The sequence below is a fragment of the Calonectris borealis genome, chromosome 1 (genome assembly GCF_964195595.1).
Source record: "Calonectris borealis chromosome 1, bCalBor7.hap1.2, whole genome shotgun sequence".
NCBI lineage: Eukaryota > Metazoa > Chordata > Aves > Procellariiformes > Procellariidae > Calonectris > Calonectris borealis.
In genome coordinates, this window is record NC_134312.1 from 70685499 (window position 1) to 70704675 (window position 19177).

The 19177-nt window shown below is 41.1% G+C and overlaps 1 protein-coding gene across 2 annotated transcripts in view; it reads right to left on the reverse strand.

Annotated features, from left to right (window-relative positions):
• Positions 1-1911: 1911 nt before the first annotated feature.
• The window catches only part of RERG (RAS like estrogen regulated growth inhibitor), a 108971-nt gene continuing 91705 nt past the window's right edge, over positions 1912-19177 (reverse strand). Inside the window, exons 4-6 of one of the 2 annotated variants that reach the window (XM_075159963.1) lie at positions 6553-6626; positions 5668-5856; positions 1912-3632 (exon numbers count right to left, since the gene is read on the reverse strand). In XM_075159963.1, the coding sequence (XP_075016064.1) occupies positions 3585-3632; positions 5668-5856; positions 6553-6626 (311 nt within the window). In that variant the 3' untranslated portion in view covers positions 1912-3584. Of the gene's footprint in view, positions 5857-6552; positions 6627-19177 lie in introns of both variants that reach the window. The other variant, XM_075159954.1, reaches the window with a different exon arrangement.

The following is a 19177-nucleotide window of genomic DNA, read 5'->3' on the forward strand; positions in this document are numbered from 1 at the left end:
TGGTAGGACGTAGCTGCTCCTAGTGATACAGAATGTTTCAGTCTGGTTTAGGACTGTGGTACTGGACAAAGGGGTCTATACTATAATTATGAGATGATCCCTTATCAAAAAAATTGATTTCCAACTCTTCAGAGCAGCAGTGTTCAGCTTTAAGAATTTACATCCAGAGGCATTTGTAAATACTGCATTCCTGTGAGAGGGACCTCCGAGAAGCAATACAGCCTCTTGACCCATACAACATCCCTGGATATCAGAGTATATTGACACCTGCCATTTAAAAAACCCCTTACTTTAAATCAATAGCAGTGAGAAAAGAAAAATGCTGCTTTGGGGAATCTAGCAGAGGTGAGAGACCAGTCCAAAAAGGCAGAAGACCAAACTCCCATCATATTCTCCAATTTAATAGCGTAGACTTACCTCCCAGTTTCCTACTGGTCTACTTCAGATCAAAAATGGAGGAGAGATTCTTCAAGAGATGGATGAGAGAGGTTGGCTATTGCAGTGTTTTCTCCACATGTGGCTACCAAGGCTGTGAACCAGGGGCTTGACCTCTCTCGTCCATAAGCCCTCCGGAGCCAGTGGAGTCCTGCCCCGGGAACTTAGGCTGTCTCTTTCTGCTGCGAGCTGCAGCAATAGCTTTCCTCATGTGGAACTGTGTTAACAGAAACCAGACTGAACTGGCCTCGCACAAGCCATCATTATCGCCTCCTAGTAACCTTGCAAAGCATAGGACCACAAGCCACTGCTCTGTATTTTCATAACCCTGCAGTAATTAGTGCCTGGCATCTGTAATGGAAATGAAGTGCGTAACATCAGAGTTTCTAAGATGACACTGTTTTCATTATCTGTTTAATTTTTCAAAGAACATAAAGGCAGATATATTAAAAAGGCCAAGGAGCCTTTTTTAATTAAAGCCTCTGTCTTTTTTCTTTTCTTCTCAAGATATGCAAATGGATTGAGCCATTAAAGAGAAAGATAAAAGGAACCCCAAACACGGTTTATACATAGCCTTTATGACTGCAGCTACTTATTTTGCACGAGACATGATTTTGACTGGAGCAAGTTATAGTGCAGCTTGACATAACTCAAGGATGCTTTGCAGTGCTAGAGGCAGACAGTGACTGGAAGGATACCTTACCTAGTTTCGGGAGGTTTCACCTCACAGCATAGATCCTGCATCCAGGTTTCATGCAGTGTTTTGCCAGAGGTGGCATTCTTATACCCCCACTGCCATTCAGCTGTTTATGATCATGCTTTGGGTTACTTGGTTGGCCCAGGTTTGGAGGAAAACAAGAGAGTGGATTACAGCTGGTTCTCCTCTTCTGCGATGAAGCTTCCTCTGCTATAGCTTAATACCCACACTATGTGTGATTGTATACTATTGATATAATGTACCGTACATAAGGTACATGTGATGTACCTTCTCTTCAGAACAACAGCGCCGTTATCCTTGGAAAATGGGCATAGCTGGCAGCAGGTGAAAAGTTGTCTCTGTCCAAATTGCTGGCATAAATCTCCCAGACCTCTTAGCCCAAAATTTTACTTGAGAAGCTTGGGATCAAGATCCATGTTATTTAGTTGGCAGGGCAGAGTCTAGGTGGTGGGTTTCACTGAGGTCATTTAATAACCCTGGCACTGTAGTTTTTTTGATCCACCTTGAAATAGTTAACAAGGACATTCGGTTCTGTGCTTCACAGTAGATTCTGCCCGATCTCTTGATTCCAGGCCTAGCAGCCAAATAAATTCAATAAACTGATCCAAATGCTGAAGTGCTTACTCAGGCAAAAATCACTGTTTGTTTTCCTTAGGTAAAGATTAAATAACAAATGAATCAGGACTTCTGGAACCGGCCACTTAAAAGCTGGAAGACAAGACTTCGGAGACAACTAACAGAAGATCAATGCGTAAGACTTTAGTACAGAGAGCACTATTTTTTTATTTTTATTTTTATTTTTTTCTTATATATTATCTACAAGCACAAGCTTTCATATTTTTAATGTAAAAATGCATACAGATCATTATATATATAAAAATCAACTAGCCTTGTAGCAAACTGCCAGATGCAACTATCCCCAGGTTTGGGGACAACTTGTCTGGATCCAGGTGTAAACCCAGTGGCTGATCCTCACTTCCATCCATGGTTGCACCGAACCCCCAGATATGAAGATTCTCAAAGTTCTAGGGAAGTCTTGGTTCCTGATCCAGGTCTTGCAGCATGGGCATGACTAACTCTTCATCAATTGAAGATAAATATTTAAAAACTTCATAAATGATAATCAACTTGTTGTAGGTAACAAGTATCCATTTCACCTTTCCTCCCCCTTTTTGTTTATCATCCTTCCCATCCTCTCTCCGCAGAGGTGATAATGGGCAGAGGAGAGGAATTTAATGTTAGTGTCATATATGTACCTTTAAATAGCAGCAGTAGAAAGAATTTAAACTGTTGATGTCTGCTGCGGAAAGGCTATCAAATGTGGGTTCATGTTGCATTTGGCCTTTTCAATGCTTGGGCACTTTTTGGCTCAATTTGCACATTGTAGAAATATGACACACTTACAGCATAGCCAATAACACGTTGCAACATTGTGAGCAACAGTAAATCAGATTGCATTTAATACTATGTAATATGTATCAACAGATTATAATATACTATATTATAACTGACTTGACAAGCAGCCCATTACACCAAGGAAAAAAATTTATGAGCAATTAAGTAAAGAAATTTGTGTTTGCGTGGGAGGAAAGGTCACAAAATAGCAGCCTCCTTTTTGACTGTTTATCATGTTCGGCAGTTTCCAAACTCAGTCTTTGCAAAGGAATGTTACTATTTTTATTAGAGGTTCTTTATGTAACAAGTCATGTTTGCACAGTGGAACATTTTCTTTCACCAGGATTTTATAATTTCTCCATACAGACATTACAAAAGAAGATATAATTTGCTGGGATTCTTTTGGAAAGTGTTAGGGCCATAACTTAGCCCCTCCTTCCTTTCAGCTCTTCTAATATGAATATGATTAAACTATTTTCTCCTGTCATTCATATATTATCTTTTTGTATTTTAAATGCAGGTCAACTCTGAAGCCCAAGAAAGGTTTCTGGAGAAAAGAACTGCTGAAGTTACTTTAGAGAGGGATAAATCAATTGCTTAGCATACAGACATAAAGACTTTCCTCTCGGCTATGTTGCCATAGGATTGCAGGTAAGGATTTTGTTTACTTCAGCTTCGTGCAACAGCACTGATTTGAAAGACAACAGAATGACTTAGTGAAATGCTCACTCTGGCTCCTAAGGTAACATAGACTTTGCAAGTTTGCACCTTCAGCTAATGACTACTGATGAGTGAACGGGCACTAGCTCTTTCTTTTATACTCATATTAATTCTGCATTACTAATAGGACTAAAAATGGCAAAACTTCTCTTCTTTTTTTTAACAAAAGTTAGAGATATGACTGATAGTTTGGGCACAGGTGTGTCATGGGATAGTGACGTCACCTGTTGCAAGAACCCCCTGCCCAGAAGCACATGGTGAAGTTTCCATTGCAGTGTGTGTAGCTGGTGTACGGCAACATACCTGAACACGAGGATCAAGATATAGATATTGATTCCAGAAGAGTGGAATGAATTTTCACTATCTAGAATGGGGGAAACAGAGAAAATAAACAACAGTACAGCTAAATACACACCTGAATGTGATGTTCTTTGATGTTGGTTGGGTAAAAGATATGGTGAGAGAATATTTTAAAAAAATTACTTTGTTTAAGTATCTTTAAGCGAACCCTTTTGGAAAGTCCTGACTTCGGACTTTTCTCTGTCCACAGGGATACACATGCTTGATTCTCCAGCCATTTCCACTTCTTATATGGCTACCTATAACTGTATAAAGTGCTATCCAACCAGATATCCTCACTCTTCTACATCTGTGGCAACTTGTGTTTGGTAGTCTTTTGGTGCTACTTCCTCAGAGAGTCAAATAACCATATGAAGTACAAAGCAGGGGAGAATAAAGTTGTAAGTAGTTGGTACAAGAGGGCTGTTCCTCAAAGGAGAATATTGCTAGTATTTCCATTTGTCATCCCAACCTTTGGCTGTGGTTCTACGTGATGCCAGTCTAAGCTGCACACCACGCTGCCTAAAGGGATGCAACACAACTGCTGGGAGATGAGCACAATCTGAATGAAAGTCTTTCAGTCTTGGTTCTTGCATCTCTTAGCATACAGTTAACAAGCCAAGTAACAAAGCAAAACTGGCTTAAATGAGACGCATGAGGGAGGAGAAGGGAGGAGAAAAACTGGACACCTTTTATCCCAGGCACGAAAATCTGATAAAATGCACTTTCAATTGAATGTGCCAGACAGAGTCACAAAAAACCTGTGCTGGTTTAAACCACAGGGTGCTTCAAGCAACATCTGGAAGTTTAAACAGCTGGAAATTATGGCCTTTTGATATGGTAGAGGCCATTCACATCTGATTTACATTTGGGTTTAGACTTTAAATATTTGCCTTCCCATGGATTCAGCTCTTCTTCAGTATAAGATAGAATAACAGGAACTACTTGAATGGAAATAAGAGCAAAACAAAAAAGTAAACAAAAGCTAAAAACTACCCATAACTAAATCAATAGTAGTATGGTTATTTTTTTAATTTAATTTCCCAACACATACACTCCCATTTCCCCAAGTGCAGTACTGCACTTCGAGGGGGAAATGCTGAAATGCCACTGAACTAGCTGATTATTTCTTGATGAATTCTGCAGTTTCAGAGGATCTGGAAAAGCAGCTGAACTTCTGCTCTCTTGAAATGTGTGTCTTGCTGGCTAAATGCTCCATGAAAAAGACCTTTCCTATATTTTTTGCATACCTCGCCAAGAACATCAGCATTCATAGATTTGACAAAAATAACAACAAGGAAGGACAGTTTGGAGTAAAAGCACACAATGTGCCAACTTAGAGCTGGTGAAAGGTGCCTGATGAACTTTGTGGTAAAACACAGCAGCCTCTACATGTATTCAGTCCTTGAGAACACCAGTTGTGATGGTTGTTGATGGACTGAGGACTGAATCTTACTCTCCAGTGGCTACTGAGCAGCTGGCTGGCTGGAAATGATATTTAGGCACTACTGACTTGCAGGGGATTGGAGCCAGCCTTGTAGAAGCAGAAGACGCTCTGTCAGTGCCAATCCCCACAATCATCTAGTCCTTTGGAGTTTGCTTTTTTATTTCTTTTTTTTTTTTCCACGTTAGCCAGAAGCAGTGTGGCTAAATAGGCTAAATACATCTCGAAACAGGAAAAAAGTCTGACCCCGTGTTACTCAAAAAAGTGGTGTGGTTTGTCTTTTCTATTTTTTTAATTGCAAAGCTTTGACCATTTTTAATTAAATGTGCTCTGCTGCCTCGTCCCTACTCCAAGCTAATATGCTCTAAAATGCTTCTCTGGCTTAGTACAGCTCTTTTTAGCTGCTGATTTTGGTAAGCATCTTATTAATTGCCTGCTTGACGTGAGTGGTGGAGCTTCGTCTCCGAGTCTTGCCCTGGACCATCTTTCGACGCCGTACCTCACGACAGAGCTCATAGAAGGCCTCCATAATGTTGCCCTCTCCTGTGCAAGCAGAGCATTCATAAAAAGCACATGCTAGTTCTGTGGCCAGCTTTTCACCTTCCTCTGTGCTGACCTGCCTGGAGTGATCCAAGTCTGCTTTGTTCCCCACCAGGATCAGGGTGACATTTTTGGGTTTTTTAACTTCATCCAACAAGTTCTTAAGTGGAAGCACTTCCTCAAAGCTGCCTCTGTCCGTGATGTCGTAAACCAGCACGAAGCCTTCACCCCATCGCACATGTCCTTCTTTCTGAATAGCGTCCTCCTGTTTTGAAAAGACAGACACCAGTCTTAGGAATTTGATTTATGAAGAAGACACCAGGCCTTCAGATAGACGTTGGTCCTCCAAAGCCTGCAAAGCCATGTACAACTCCTTTACTGTATGCTTTATGCACGTCACTTTTTTTATCATGTAGCATAGATCTACTCTACCAAGGTGTCATGGGCTGCCTGTGGGCAGGCTGGTAGCAGGCAATTGGAATGATACCCAGCACACGAACTGCATAGGACTGTGCAACATAAGCATCTGCCGTGTTTTGAAAGGAATGGGGACCTGGCTACGACAAAAGTGCTCTTCACTTTGGTGGGAATCATTGACTGAGGCTGTCAAGCCTCATCACTTGACTGTAGAAATAGACTGTGACTTCATGCATAGTAATAACGTGTTGTTGGGTTGGCCCTGAATCAAGGAATGAGAACAAAATCATTTTAATCCCAGAGTAAACCCTGACTTTGTCTGTTCTTCCAGTGTTCGATAACTCTAAGCAGGGTCCCTTGCAGAAGGGTCTGGATCCAGCAAGCTGATGGTGGTGGAGGAGGGTGAGCTCTGCTCAGAAGCAAATCTCTGTCCCCGGAATCGGAGCACACCTGCCACCCACCGCACTGCTGCCACCACCGCGCTCCCGCTCCCTGCTGCCTATCTGAGCCAAGGCATTGGATAATAGTACATGTACCCACGCACCTGACCAGCTGTATCTAGTATCTCCATGGAAACCACTTCATCATCAATGGTAGCCTGGTGACGATATGTAGACTCTAAAATAAGAACACATTTTGTGAAATGTATTAAAAGAAGGTAACTATTTTTTTATCTTCCTTACAGCTACCCCAGCACAAGACCTGAGATATGACATACAGCTTCACTAAATCTTATTTGTTGGTGCTCTTCCAGGCATTCTGGAGCACACTCAAGTCCTCCTCTCTACAATGGTGACTATTTTACCTCTCCCCATATGGCACAACTCTTTTTTTCCCATGTCTTATACCTGCAAAGGGCTATACCTGCACTCTGTGCCCAACAAAAGGACAGAGTTTCCTGCGGCAAAGAGCTCTGCAAGGCTGCAGCCCGTTTTTCATGTTTGCTCATAGGGAAGGCTGCCACCCGTGAACACAAATACCGCTGCTCTCAAAGCATCCAGCTCAAAAGCCTGTCACGGCGTAGCTTGAAGTCTGACAAGACCAAAACCAGTATGGTTGCAAATCAGGGAACCTAACCACTAAGCTCAGGCCTTGTACTGTGATAAAATTACAGAACAGTTAGCTATCTTAGGAATGGCTCTTTCAAACATGCTGAAATCATCACATTCCCCTCTTCTAGCAAGGGCTCAAGCAGTGATTTCCCTGTGTATGATTTATAAGGATAACCAGTGGGCATTAAGCATTCACACTATGCTACAAGAAAAAAAAGGAACCTATTTACTGTGTCCCGGGTTCTGGAACCAGGCAACTAATCAGAAAGCTAATGACAAAAGGGCTTGTTTTATCCTAATGAGCTGATAAGCTAAATTTGATAGCATTTGACCTAAAACTTGGAAAATGATCTGTGCTAACATTGAGATTTATTACGGTTGCTAGCTCACAGATGTCCTATATCAAAAGGCAAATACGTATGCTTTAAACTGTGGCCAGTGACTATGAATGCTTTGCATTGTCAGAGACACAATTCTTTTATCTGGTGCAAATCTCCTCAATAGGAGCAAAGGATATCTTTAAGGAAACACATTTCTTGAATTTGAACTTCTGAAAGGGCTCATGTTTGGTGAATACCTTTTCTCGTTACATACTTAAGAATGTCACCTCTTCATAGTGATGAATGTTTCAGTGCTGTCAGTGCTGCAAACACTCTTTTCCCAAACCAAAAATGTCACTTCCCTCCTGTGCCACCTTAATTGCTTTAAGTAGCCCAGCTGCCTCTAATAGGGACAAATGGTCAATTTAATTAGGCAGGTGGCAAGCAATCTTGCTGTAGGGTTTCAGGCAATGAAGACTAGGTTTTTTAAAGGCTGTAAATACCCCTTCTGTTTAGTGTTTCAGGGCTGTTGAAGGAGTTGGGAGCTCCACCTCTGTGATCCGGAGGCTATACCTACACAGCAGAGTAAGACATAGCTAAGTCTCTCAGTGGTATGTCTTATCTGTCCCTTCTGTACACCCTCCTAGCTGCCGCAAGTCCCTCAGGGGAATGCAGAAAAGCAGGACCTCTAGTTTGGCATGGAAGCTGCAATGATGCACCTTCAGCAAATTATTTCAGCAGCTAAAATGCTCAGTGCTAGGTTGGGACTCCCTGGGCAGCACTCCATGTCCAAGGTCATTGAAGAACTTATGCTTTGTTTCTTTGGGGGAGAGTGCTGTGAAGAAGAGATGTCCCTCTAAGTGAATAATGTGATATTAGCTCCTTCCTTGTTTAGGCTTTGCAATGCTTAAATGCCTTCAACCATCTGGCCCTGCCTGACAAGTAGCTATTGAGAATTGGTCCACACAACTTGAGGAAGTGCTCATCCAACCATGCTTGCAGAATATCTGAGAAATGTCCTTCTTAGAAGGCAGAATGTGGTAGGCCATACGGCTCTTCCCTGTGAAATGTGAGAAAAAATCTCAAGGACTAGACTTGTGCTCGCTGTGGAAAAGCAGCATGATTCTTAAATGATACTTGAGTTCTCAAAATAGGACTCTGCCGGCACTTTATGTTGCAAGTTTAACTCACTTTGGCTGCTCACGTTGGGATGGAATTTGATCCTGGACGAGTAGCGCTGATTTGGGTCAGATTAGTGTAAATATATCTTAGTAAATGTGTCTCTGTTCCTGTGCTTTGGAATGTGCGGTAGCTGGGTGAATTTTAATGAGGAGTGTAAAACAGCTGGATGCTTAAAGCAGTTTTTGGTGTAATCACAGACATGGCTTCTCCTTCAAGGGAACGGAAACATCTGAAGAATCTGGTCGTTTTGTAAGTTACGAGCCATGGTTGCCTGGCTTTGGGATTTATTAATATACTTTTCCCTGTGGCACTTTGTCTTTTGAGACATGCAGCTAGAGAGAAATTAGATGACTTGAGATACCTGCTGGATCCCTAACTGAAACCATCAACAGTGCAGGTGGCTCTCTCAGCTAAGCACCCTTGACTCCTATTAGGATTGATGAAGTAAAATAGGTGCTGGATATAGCTTCTCTGCTCTCTCTCCTGGGATGAATCACACCTCAAAAGCACTTAGAAGTCTAAAATTGGTCAGATAAATCCAGGCTGTAAATGTCTTACCCTTGCATCATCATGGTCAAGAAGAAAGAGCAAAGTGTAACACTGTGTGCCAGCAGCCTTTCTGATATAGGCTCCCAAGGCTACAGGCAACTTTCTGAGCTTCAGAATATCATTTGCACCAGGTGAGACCTACATATTATATCTATAGCTATATGGCTAAAACCTCATAGATAGAAAAGAAACCTCAGAGCTGTGTTTTACTCTCCATAGCCTCAGTCTCAAAACTGCTAGCCTCAAAGCAGAGCTAGGGAGCTGCTGCTGCTGACCAAGCTGTGGTGTGCCTGATGCTGTTAGTGCTGTGGAAATAGAATAGTCACGCTTGATGGTTTGCTCTGTTTCAATGTAAGTAAATCTGACCTGTTCCTGTTGGTTTGGGGGTGTGCTATGCTTCTATTCGTGTTCCCAGTAACGAGATCAAAGGTGCTGGTGAGTGGCTTTGGAAGCTGATGTCAGATTTCGGGCTCCCACTTGGTTATAAAGCTGCAATCCCCCAGCACTCTTGCTGTGCAAAGCACTCTTGGTTCTCACAGTCCTATCGTTTGAAAAACTTAAATTTATTCCAGAAACTGTCAAAAAGCCTGAGAAACATATTGGAAAGTAGTAGCAGTTGGTTTGTTTTTAAGTCTATAATGTATTGCCACAATAATTCATTAATAGGAACTGGATAAAATTTTCAAATTACCACAGCTGCTGAATAGTTATGGAAATAATGACTTTTTTTTTTTGGGGGGGTGTGTGGGGGGGAATAATTAAAAAAACTCCCCTGGCGCTTTCTGTGGTGATAAGCATCTTACAGATCTCCCTATTCTTCTGAACAATATGATTTAAAAAAATGCAGGAAAAAACTGCTAAACTTACATAGGGAAAACTTTGAAGCCCATGATCCACAGACTGTCCATGGATATGATGTTCAGGCACAGCTTGACCACATCACATCCTGGCACTATGCTTATTGTGACATATTTAGTAGAGTTTTGGCCTGTAAGGCTTAGCTGGTCATTTATCAAACCTATTTGTCCAGGACTCTCCTGATCAATTGAATATATCTGTTCCAGAAGATTTTATTTCCAAGAGAAAAACATTATCTGAGAAATAATTGCTAGATCTTGGTTTATATTTGTAGTGATGTAAAAAGCTGTAGCGATGTAAAAACCTGTTTTCAGTACTTGTTTATTTTGAACAGGCAATATATATCAGGGAGATGTCACAGCTCTGGAAGGAAGTATTTGCATCGGAAGGGTTTATTGCTTTAAGGAAAACACTTGCAGTAGGACTAGGTAAATCAGCTGAGATGGAGCAATGACATATACCATTTTACATGTTTGCTTTTAAGTACAGAGGGACACAAACTCTGTTTCCATTCAGAATTTTAGTTCATTTCTGTCAAGAAAGGTTAATAAAACAAGGACATTAAAAAATACTCGAAGAAACTTCAGTCTCATGGTGGCTTTCAGCCAATTGGATCCAAGAACTGCAAGAGACCTAGAGAAAGAGTTTCTGTGTAATATTTATAGCTGAGTTTCCAGACCAAAAAGCTACAGCTAATAGGCATGAACTTCTAAGTTACGGCTAAAGTCTTGTTTGAGGGCAATGCAGCAGTATGTTTAAAAACCTAAAATTTCCCATAATTATTTCTGATTACATAATAAAGGTTACTGGGTGTTGGGTTTTTTCTTTTTTTTTTTTTTTAAATAAAGTCCCTGCTCATTTAGACTCCTGCAATCTTTGACATCCATCAGGATGGCACCTGTCTCTATCACATTCGAGAACAGTGAGTTTGACAGACCATTGGGGAAAAAAATTTACCTGCGTTATTAACCCTGGTGCTGTTTGATATATTCTCCAGAGCCTTCCTTCAGCCTGCCTTTGTGAAATCTGTCCCCCTCTGCATTTCCTTGCTGCTTCAGGAACTTTTCACCTTTTAGAAAGCCCCTGTAAGTTGAACGTACCTTCCTGACTCAGAAAGTCTCTCCTGCTTTCTTCTTTCCCCCACCCCAGCTCTTCTCAAAACTCAGCTGAATGTATTTTTTTCTTGCTTGCATCTGGCTGTTACTTACTCCATCCATTATTTACCTTACAGGAAGGTTTTTATTGTGCAATCATCAGTGGTTTTACAGGAACCACAGCTCTGCCCTTGTGTATTTAGAACATATTTCTAATGCTAATGCAATGTATCCTCACATATGTCTTTATTAACCGATACTACAGACCCCAAAATAAGCATAGTTGGGTTATTTATTATTTATCAATAATACCCTCAAATGATAGGCCATGCATTGTTATTGCTATCATTATTATCATGTGTAAAAGAACAAAAAGTATTAAAAAAAAAGTTACGGAAAGGAAACTCTGACAGCTCTGATAATTGGACTTGGATTCTTCCAATATTGTAAGTGTTTCCACATGTGCAACCCAAGAGTCAGGAAATACAGAAGGAAAAGTTCTAGGAGGTTGTACAATACCTGTGATGTGCCTTATATGTACAACTACCACACTACACAAACATTCATGTCAAGCCACAAACTTAAACCAAAATATGTATGAAAAAAGAAGGTATTTGTTTGCAGTGATATTTAATTCAGTTCTAGGGATTCTAGCCTGCTTCACATGCTTCTACCATTGTGAATGCTGCTTTTGGAATTGATATAGTGATGTGCAACGGAGTTTCCTTTCTTACTTCATTTTTGGCTTTTTTGGCTGCCTTCTACAAGGCTACATTTGCTGTAATCGGAGTTGCGACTGCTGTACAGCAGGTATTCCCAAACTACTCAGATTAAAGCTGAGCACAAAGAAGTGATGTGGGAGGCACTGCAGGCAGCGAGTGTGCCCTAGCTTGCCGAGCTGCTTTTAATTGCTGTTTTCAGTCAAAGGTGAAGCTCTCAAATACTTCCATCCTGAAAGTTTTGCTAAAATCAGGGGTGGGTGGAGGGTAGGGACCCTATTAATGCCCCTGGAGAGGCAGAGGGAGGAAGGCCCAGTGTCTGCTCTGGGCAGTCAGCAGGCACGTGCCTCTGCACAAGCCAGGCTGCAGGGCTGTCCCTGGCCCTTGCAGATGGGCAAAGACTGTTAGTAGGTGACATTAGAAGAAGCTTCAGGTGCTGTGGGGACTCACAGGGGAAAAAGGATGCTCTGTGGAGCACAGGGACACATGCAAAGGAAAAAAAAAGCTACTGCAGTATGAAATCTGGAGAACAAATTCAGAAGAAATGAGGTTTCATTAGGTCTGCTGCTCAGTAAGCAGCTTGGTTTTTATCATATTTTCCTCTTTATAAAAAAGTGGGAAGGAAAATAAATGGCTATTGCATGCATAGCCCCACTAGACTATAAAGTTCTCATCTTGGTATGAAAGGATTTGTTGTATCCCCAAAAATTGCTCTTTAGGTAGAACAGGTGGGAGATATAAAATTAGTCTACAGAAAAACATTTTTTCTTGTTGATATTTTCAATAAACAATATATTTTTGGCCTCCAAACAGAAATCCTAGAACACAGTTTTCTTGAAGACAACTCTAAACTTAATGGGAAGGATGTCTATTTGTTGGCTTCTGCTGCATATGATTTCTCTCCTGCGAGAGAAGACTGGGTTTCTTTTGAGGAGAAGGGGAGTGGTGTTACATTTCCTTTCCTACAGGTTCTGTTCTTATCCAGCTTTTGCTGAGATAGGCAGAGAAAACGTGTACAGATACTTGGGAACTGCATTCATTAAGGCATGCTAAAACAAAACCAACAAAGCCAGAGCAGTTCTAACTAGTAGAGAGTAAGCTTCAAGGCTTTAACTGTTTTTTTAATTTTCTGATTTAATTTTCCCACCAACACTAAGCAGAGGCATTAGTTCCTGGTGGGAATTATGCCCATGACAAGTTTAAGTCTAAATAAACCATATTTTGCTACACTTTTCTGTTTGATTGTGGCAAGAAGTCTTTTGTTAGTAAAGCTGTGAGTTTCACCTTATTTCTGCCAATATAAATGAAAACTAACCAGTGAGACTTTTCTCACACCTAAAACAAGCAAAAAAAAATTCCTACTTTCCTGAAGGTGCAAAAGAAAGCACTGGAAAGTTCTGCTCATCTGGAGAACATTTCAGAATATGATGAGCATGAAAAGTAGGGGCAAAATATTTTGCAGCTGTAGCTACAGCAAGAGCAGCCACTGCCATTCCTGATTTTTGCTGTCTGTCGAGCTACCGTAAAAAGGCAATATTTTTATTACTGGCATCAGAAATATCTTCATCTTGAGACTTATATGAAAGAAAACAAACCACATTTTCAGATAACTGCTTCCCATGTTATTTTAAGCATCTTCCTCTGCTGCTCTCAATCACAATTTAATCATTTCAAGTCTTTGTCGAGCATTTTAGAAGCCAGTGTCGGGGGGTTTAAGGTGCTCTAGGCCATACCAGTCCATTTCCTTACAAACACCTCAGAGAAATCGGGAATGCTTTCACAGCTCATTGCCATAATACATTCAGTATAAATTCCTACTGCTGGGGAGTATAGTAAAAATGATATAACATATTAAATGTATATCAAGTTAAGTAATGTTTCTACTGTTTTGAAAAATAAAAGCCCAGGAAGATACCTAGGAAGGCACAATCTCGACTATTGAGGACTGAGTCAGTTAAGCACTGAGGCAGAAGGAATGAGTAATTTTGTTAATAAAAATTGAGGATGCTAATAGCTAGAGTCTGGCTTGAAAATAAGGCTGTTTTCCAGCAATTTATTAAGCACCTACACATTTGTCGTGGTACTCCCTGAAACACAGGTTGGCAGCCATTCCTCCTAGCCCCAAATGGTTGGTTACCATTACATCTCACTTTGGCTGAAAGCCCATACTGGACCACATATGTTATTTCTAGCTCGTGCTTGGATAAGCTGTAGTTGTCAACATGGGTGTTCAGATGAAATACGCAGAAGGCAAAGTTCTGCAAAATGATGGCAGAACTCTCTCCTCTTTTGCTCGCTATGGAAAATGGTTATTTTTAATCATGAACATGTTGATGATCTGGTCTATAGCACTGCATAGACTGCAGTATCCTGTTGTGCAGCAGGAGGAAGAGAGGGCTGGGAGGGGAGGCTTCCCCAGGCTGCCTTCCTCCTGGGGCTGCTGGTCTGTCAACCTTTACACCCTAGGACTGAAGGGACCACCAGTTAATGATTTATTAACACTTATTTTAGTATGGGCCCCTTTGTTAAAAGTTCTGTTTGCCGTCTGGGCAGTTTCTCTCCCAGCTGTGCTGCTGGGAGTTAGTATTTTTATGGTAGAGGCAGGCAGTAAACCTTCAGGAGTGTTAAGACAAACTTGCTGAGTGAACCACAAGTCGAGAAAACTAGAAATCTACAATATACAAAGACCTGTGTTTCTTCAACTTGTGATCTGCAGCAGTGAAAGCAATCCTGGGGATGAAGAGTTTGTATTCAGACAGTATTCCAGCTGTCCAGGCAATGTGTTAACTGAATAAACCAGAAAGCAAAGACAGTCCTTGAGAACCGTATTTGGACCTGAGGATCTGCACTCTTTTTCATGGCTGCATTGGCACAAAATTAGTCCAGAAAGATAGTTCTTGCATCTTCTCTTGCTACAGTAAATTATTCTTAATGAGGTCTTGACTCCCACTGCTAAGCTGTTTCTGGTTATCAACCATTTCGATGGAAGCTAGTTTGATATATTCCCACTCTGCTCTGTTTATTTTGTTTGTACAGATCTGTACGTATCAGGTGCAGAAAAGAAACTCAGGCTAGCAATATTTGCACTCAGGCTAGCAATATTTGCTAGGGTTGTAATGTTAATTACATTATGTATGGTATCTGCAAACTTCCCTTGTGGTCCCTGAATGATACCATTTTGCTAACAGAACCCCCAGGTAAATATGTGGTTATATAGGCAAAACTACCCTTCTCATGTAAAAATAATCTTCCTTGCAACAAGCTTTCCAATGGGAAAAGCTTTCTTGCCAATGTAAACAATATCTTCACAAAGTGATTTCTGCTGTTCTTGCCAAGTGGTGAAATTTATAATTCTTGAGCTGGTCTATAGGAGATGAAGTTCTCTGCTGTGAGATAATTCAGGGCATTAACAGAGGTGTCTGTCTCCCTCCCTCAAGCTCTTTTTTACCTAGTGTACCTTTCTGCAGTCCTTTGGCTGTTTCATGTTATGCTGGAGAAGAACAGTGCTATCATGGGCCTTTCGTAATCAAGCTAGTGGGACAGCAATTTGGACCACCTTATCTCCCGTTTTTGCTGCTGTACTCATACCTACACATTTTACCCATGTTTGATGCTGTCTTATGGGCTGCCTGTATGTTGCATTAGACAGGATTTTATAGAAACACCAACTCAGTTTTCTTCCCCTCCCAGTTGAAAAAGAGTGAACAAAAATCTGAGTGACTTAAAGAAATTGTGACATAGTTGGAAGAAATACTCTTTAAAAATGTCACTATTAATCTAGTAGTCCCAGCAAAATTATAATTTTTCTTAAGACTCGTGTTTCTTTACGGTTACCTCTATTCCTTCAAAGTAATGAATAGTCTTTTCTCTATCCCATTCAAATTAAATAAACTCCCATGCTTTCTGTCTCTCTTTGCCTTCATAGATGGGCCCGTTTGTTATGCATTGTTCTGCTGATTATCTGCTCAGAGACAGTTTTCCTTTCAGAGGATTAGCAAAGTTGTACGAAATATGTGAACAGCTAGAGAAAGACATCTAGGGATAGTGTGAGAAAGCCAAGTGACTTTTAGAAAGGCCAACAAAAATATTAACTCCTTGGTTGCCATTATTTTACAAGTAGACTTTTGTTTAAAGTACCTTTGATATGTGAGTCTTAACTCTATGAGGACCAGTTACAACCCTTCTATGAGATGAAGGAGTTTATACGTGAGAATCAGAGGCAGAGAGACTGCGGGCAACAAATCAGTGAGAGAATCAAGAAAAGAACTGAGGAACCTCTCTCCTGCACTTCCTTGGGGTTTTATTTGTTTGGGTTTTTTCCCTATATGGCAAAAATGTCCCTGTGCCTCAGAAAGCACCTCAGATTCTCCCAACTGTACATAAAAATGCTAATTCAGAACAAATTACACAACCCAGTCCATAATCCCCTCTTTTTCTAAGTCTTGGACATCCTAGCTCTGTTTCTAGTTAAGCAAATTGTCCTGATTATGTTAGAACAATGAATGTGTTCTCAGAGAAATACTGCAAAACTTATTTTAAAAAGCACCCATTAGCCATAGCTATGATGAATTTTCTTCTTTCATCATTTGATCCAGGAGATTCTCCCTGCGTGTCATGGCTTACGGAGGCAGGTAATTTGCTGTTGCCCATGAAGTATTCTGCAGGCCATCAGTGCTGTCTGTTTACTGCTGTGATGACTCTTTGGGCTTCCTCCTCCTTTTCTGCCCCCCAGGAAAAAATAAATTTACCAGTTCCCTTGATGACTTACTCTGATTCAGCACCTCCAATTTTAAAATCAATTAAATATCACTTGTTTGATGGCAAACCACAATATCCCTCCATCTTTGAGGTCAGGTGAAGGCACCCTAAATTCTGGGCACTGCCACTAGCTCGTCGGGGAAATTTCTGAGATCCGGACTGTTACTCTTGTTTACTGGCACTGAGGAGAGCACCTATTCACAGCAGCCTTGAAAACCGTGGTGTGAAGTCCTGGGTCACCGAGTCCTGCATTCAGGCCAAGAGTTTACCCACAGAGGGTAGGTGGCCAAATAAAGGTCTTTGCACCTCCACCTCGAAACTCATCCCCATAGAGTATGTCCATCCTCGAGACGATGCTGGCTGGCAGGTGTTCTGCATTTATACACTTCTGGTTTTGTGGCAGCGGTGAGGTGGCCAAGCCCCGAGAGGACCACCTGCCCCGGTGCTGCTGCGAGGGCGGCTGCTTGCAGGCTGCAAACTCTCCCTGAGCCGAGCCGAGCCGAGCCCCCTCGGTGGCAGGCACATTGTCAGCCTGCTGCCGCCCCGTTCCTGGCAAGCGCTGCTGAAATGGTACACAGGAATGCTTGTTTTCATGCTTCTTCTATGAATCTCTTAATAGAGCCAAACTGAAATATAGCACGGATTTCCAGTTCTGTATTAAGTCCACCGCAGATGTGCTGCTCATGTTTGTGAAGCGCTTTTAGGCTGTGGCTTAAGTGGTGCCCTAACCAGGCCAAGTGTTTTTAGGCCTTCTAACACCACACTGAATTTGCTTATTAATTTGCGAGTCGTGTTCTATTTAAAAACATATAAACAATAATGAATTTTGGTGAAATCCATGTGGTAACCCAATCCCCTTTCTCAGTACATATTTAACAAGCTAAAGAAGACTTTAAGTTTAATGCTGAATTCATATATTTAATATTTTAGAAGACAACTGTATGTATTTTTTTAAATGTGCAGTTCCAGCCTATTTCTACATAGAGCTCTTTCCTTGGACCTTCTAATTCTGTTGCACATGTGGGATAGCTGAGGGATTTATTCAAAATACAGACTGAAAGTGGAAACTCATTCGCCTTGGTAATGCCAGGTAACCACTTAGCCTCAGTGATTAGGCACCTTTACAAAAAAAAAATCGAAAAATAAAAACATCCCAAGATGATGACAGTGACTTGCCAGTTAAGCAGAAATGATGGAGACGTCAAGGCTGACGGTTAATACTCGCCTGAAAAATGACCTTTGCTGCAGTTGTTACCCCTTGGCTGAGAATAGTAAAGTAAAAAGCACGGTGATATGTACTTTTTTGTGCAGATGCAGCTGTCCTATCAATGCTTGCACAGATCCAACATCATGCACAAAAGTGGCAGAGCTGCAAAGCCCTGACTTCAGCAGCAGCCCCATGTGCCAAAGCTTGCAAGATTCAGTGATGCTCCTCCCGCCAGAAAATGTTATTTTGTGGTTTGTAATTTGGCTCTTGGAGATACAGCACTCGACCCAGATGCTGCTAAAAATATGGTCCTTCATTTTCTTCTGGCAGGTTAGAGTAGTAAAGAATATTTATAAGGTGTGTTTCTTCCTTTCCAGTTAAAATGTGCCACCCTTGAATTAAAAGAAGACAAGGTTTTTTACCCTGATGCTTAGTTTAGGATAATGTTGAATTTCCATCAGGCTTTGTACAGCTTGGTGAAAGCTTTCCTTAAAATAGGAATTATCTGGGGATTCCTTGCATCAGAGGGCTAACGGGTGGTTGAAAACTTGACATAAGAAATAAACTATAAATATGACATTTTTGTCACAGCCCCAGTGATTTTTGGCAAAACCTCCTGTTGCTTAGTAGCTAGACAGTTTGCATCTGTTTTACTCCTGCCCTTTCAAAATTACTTTACTAAGCTGCTTATTCTCCCTGTAGGGCAAATGGGTCTCACTGACACAACTTAAACTTTTTATATTGGCAGAATATGTAGATATCCCTCTCTCCACCCAACGGCCAGTCCATGACTGCTAAGAAGAAATGAATCTGTTCTGCTAAAACTTCTCAGTAAATTCAGCTCAGGTATTTACAGGTAATTGGACATTAAATCACCGCAGGATGATCATGGTAAAGACAGAAATGCATTCTTTCAAGCACTGTTTCTCAAAGCTTTTGGAGGTACAGTCCCTTTCTGATTGATCTCCGAAGGCCTGAAGTGGTTAGAATTTCAGAAGAGGTTTTTCCCCCCCCCCAACACTTCAGAGCCTCCTTTGAATCCCATTGTGATCCATAGCTTGAAAAAAGAATACTTTAAAAAACAGTCTCTGGTGCGCAGCTTTCACCAGGGATTACTGTGATTAAGAAATAACTTACTGACAAGAGTTTATTAGTTTTTGAATTTCTCAAACCTTTTCCTCTGAGCAACTTAAAGCACTTAGCTTCACAATAACTGTAATACATAATTTAAGCTGTTATCCTCTAAACTGAATGAAAACGTAGAATTCAGAAAGTCAGAAGAGATTTAATTTTTTTTTTATTGAGATAGGACTGTTGTCTGCATGAAAGGTTTCCAGTGTCGCAAACAGAAGACGATTAGATTCCTGAGGGGCATGGTTAATTTGCATTTGTAAAAGAGAAACAAATGTCAAGTCTCGTACACCAAAAAG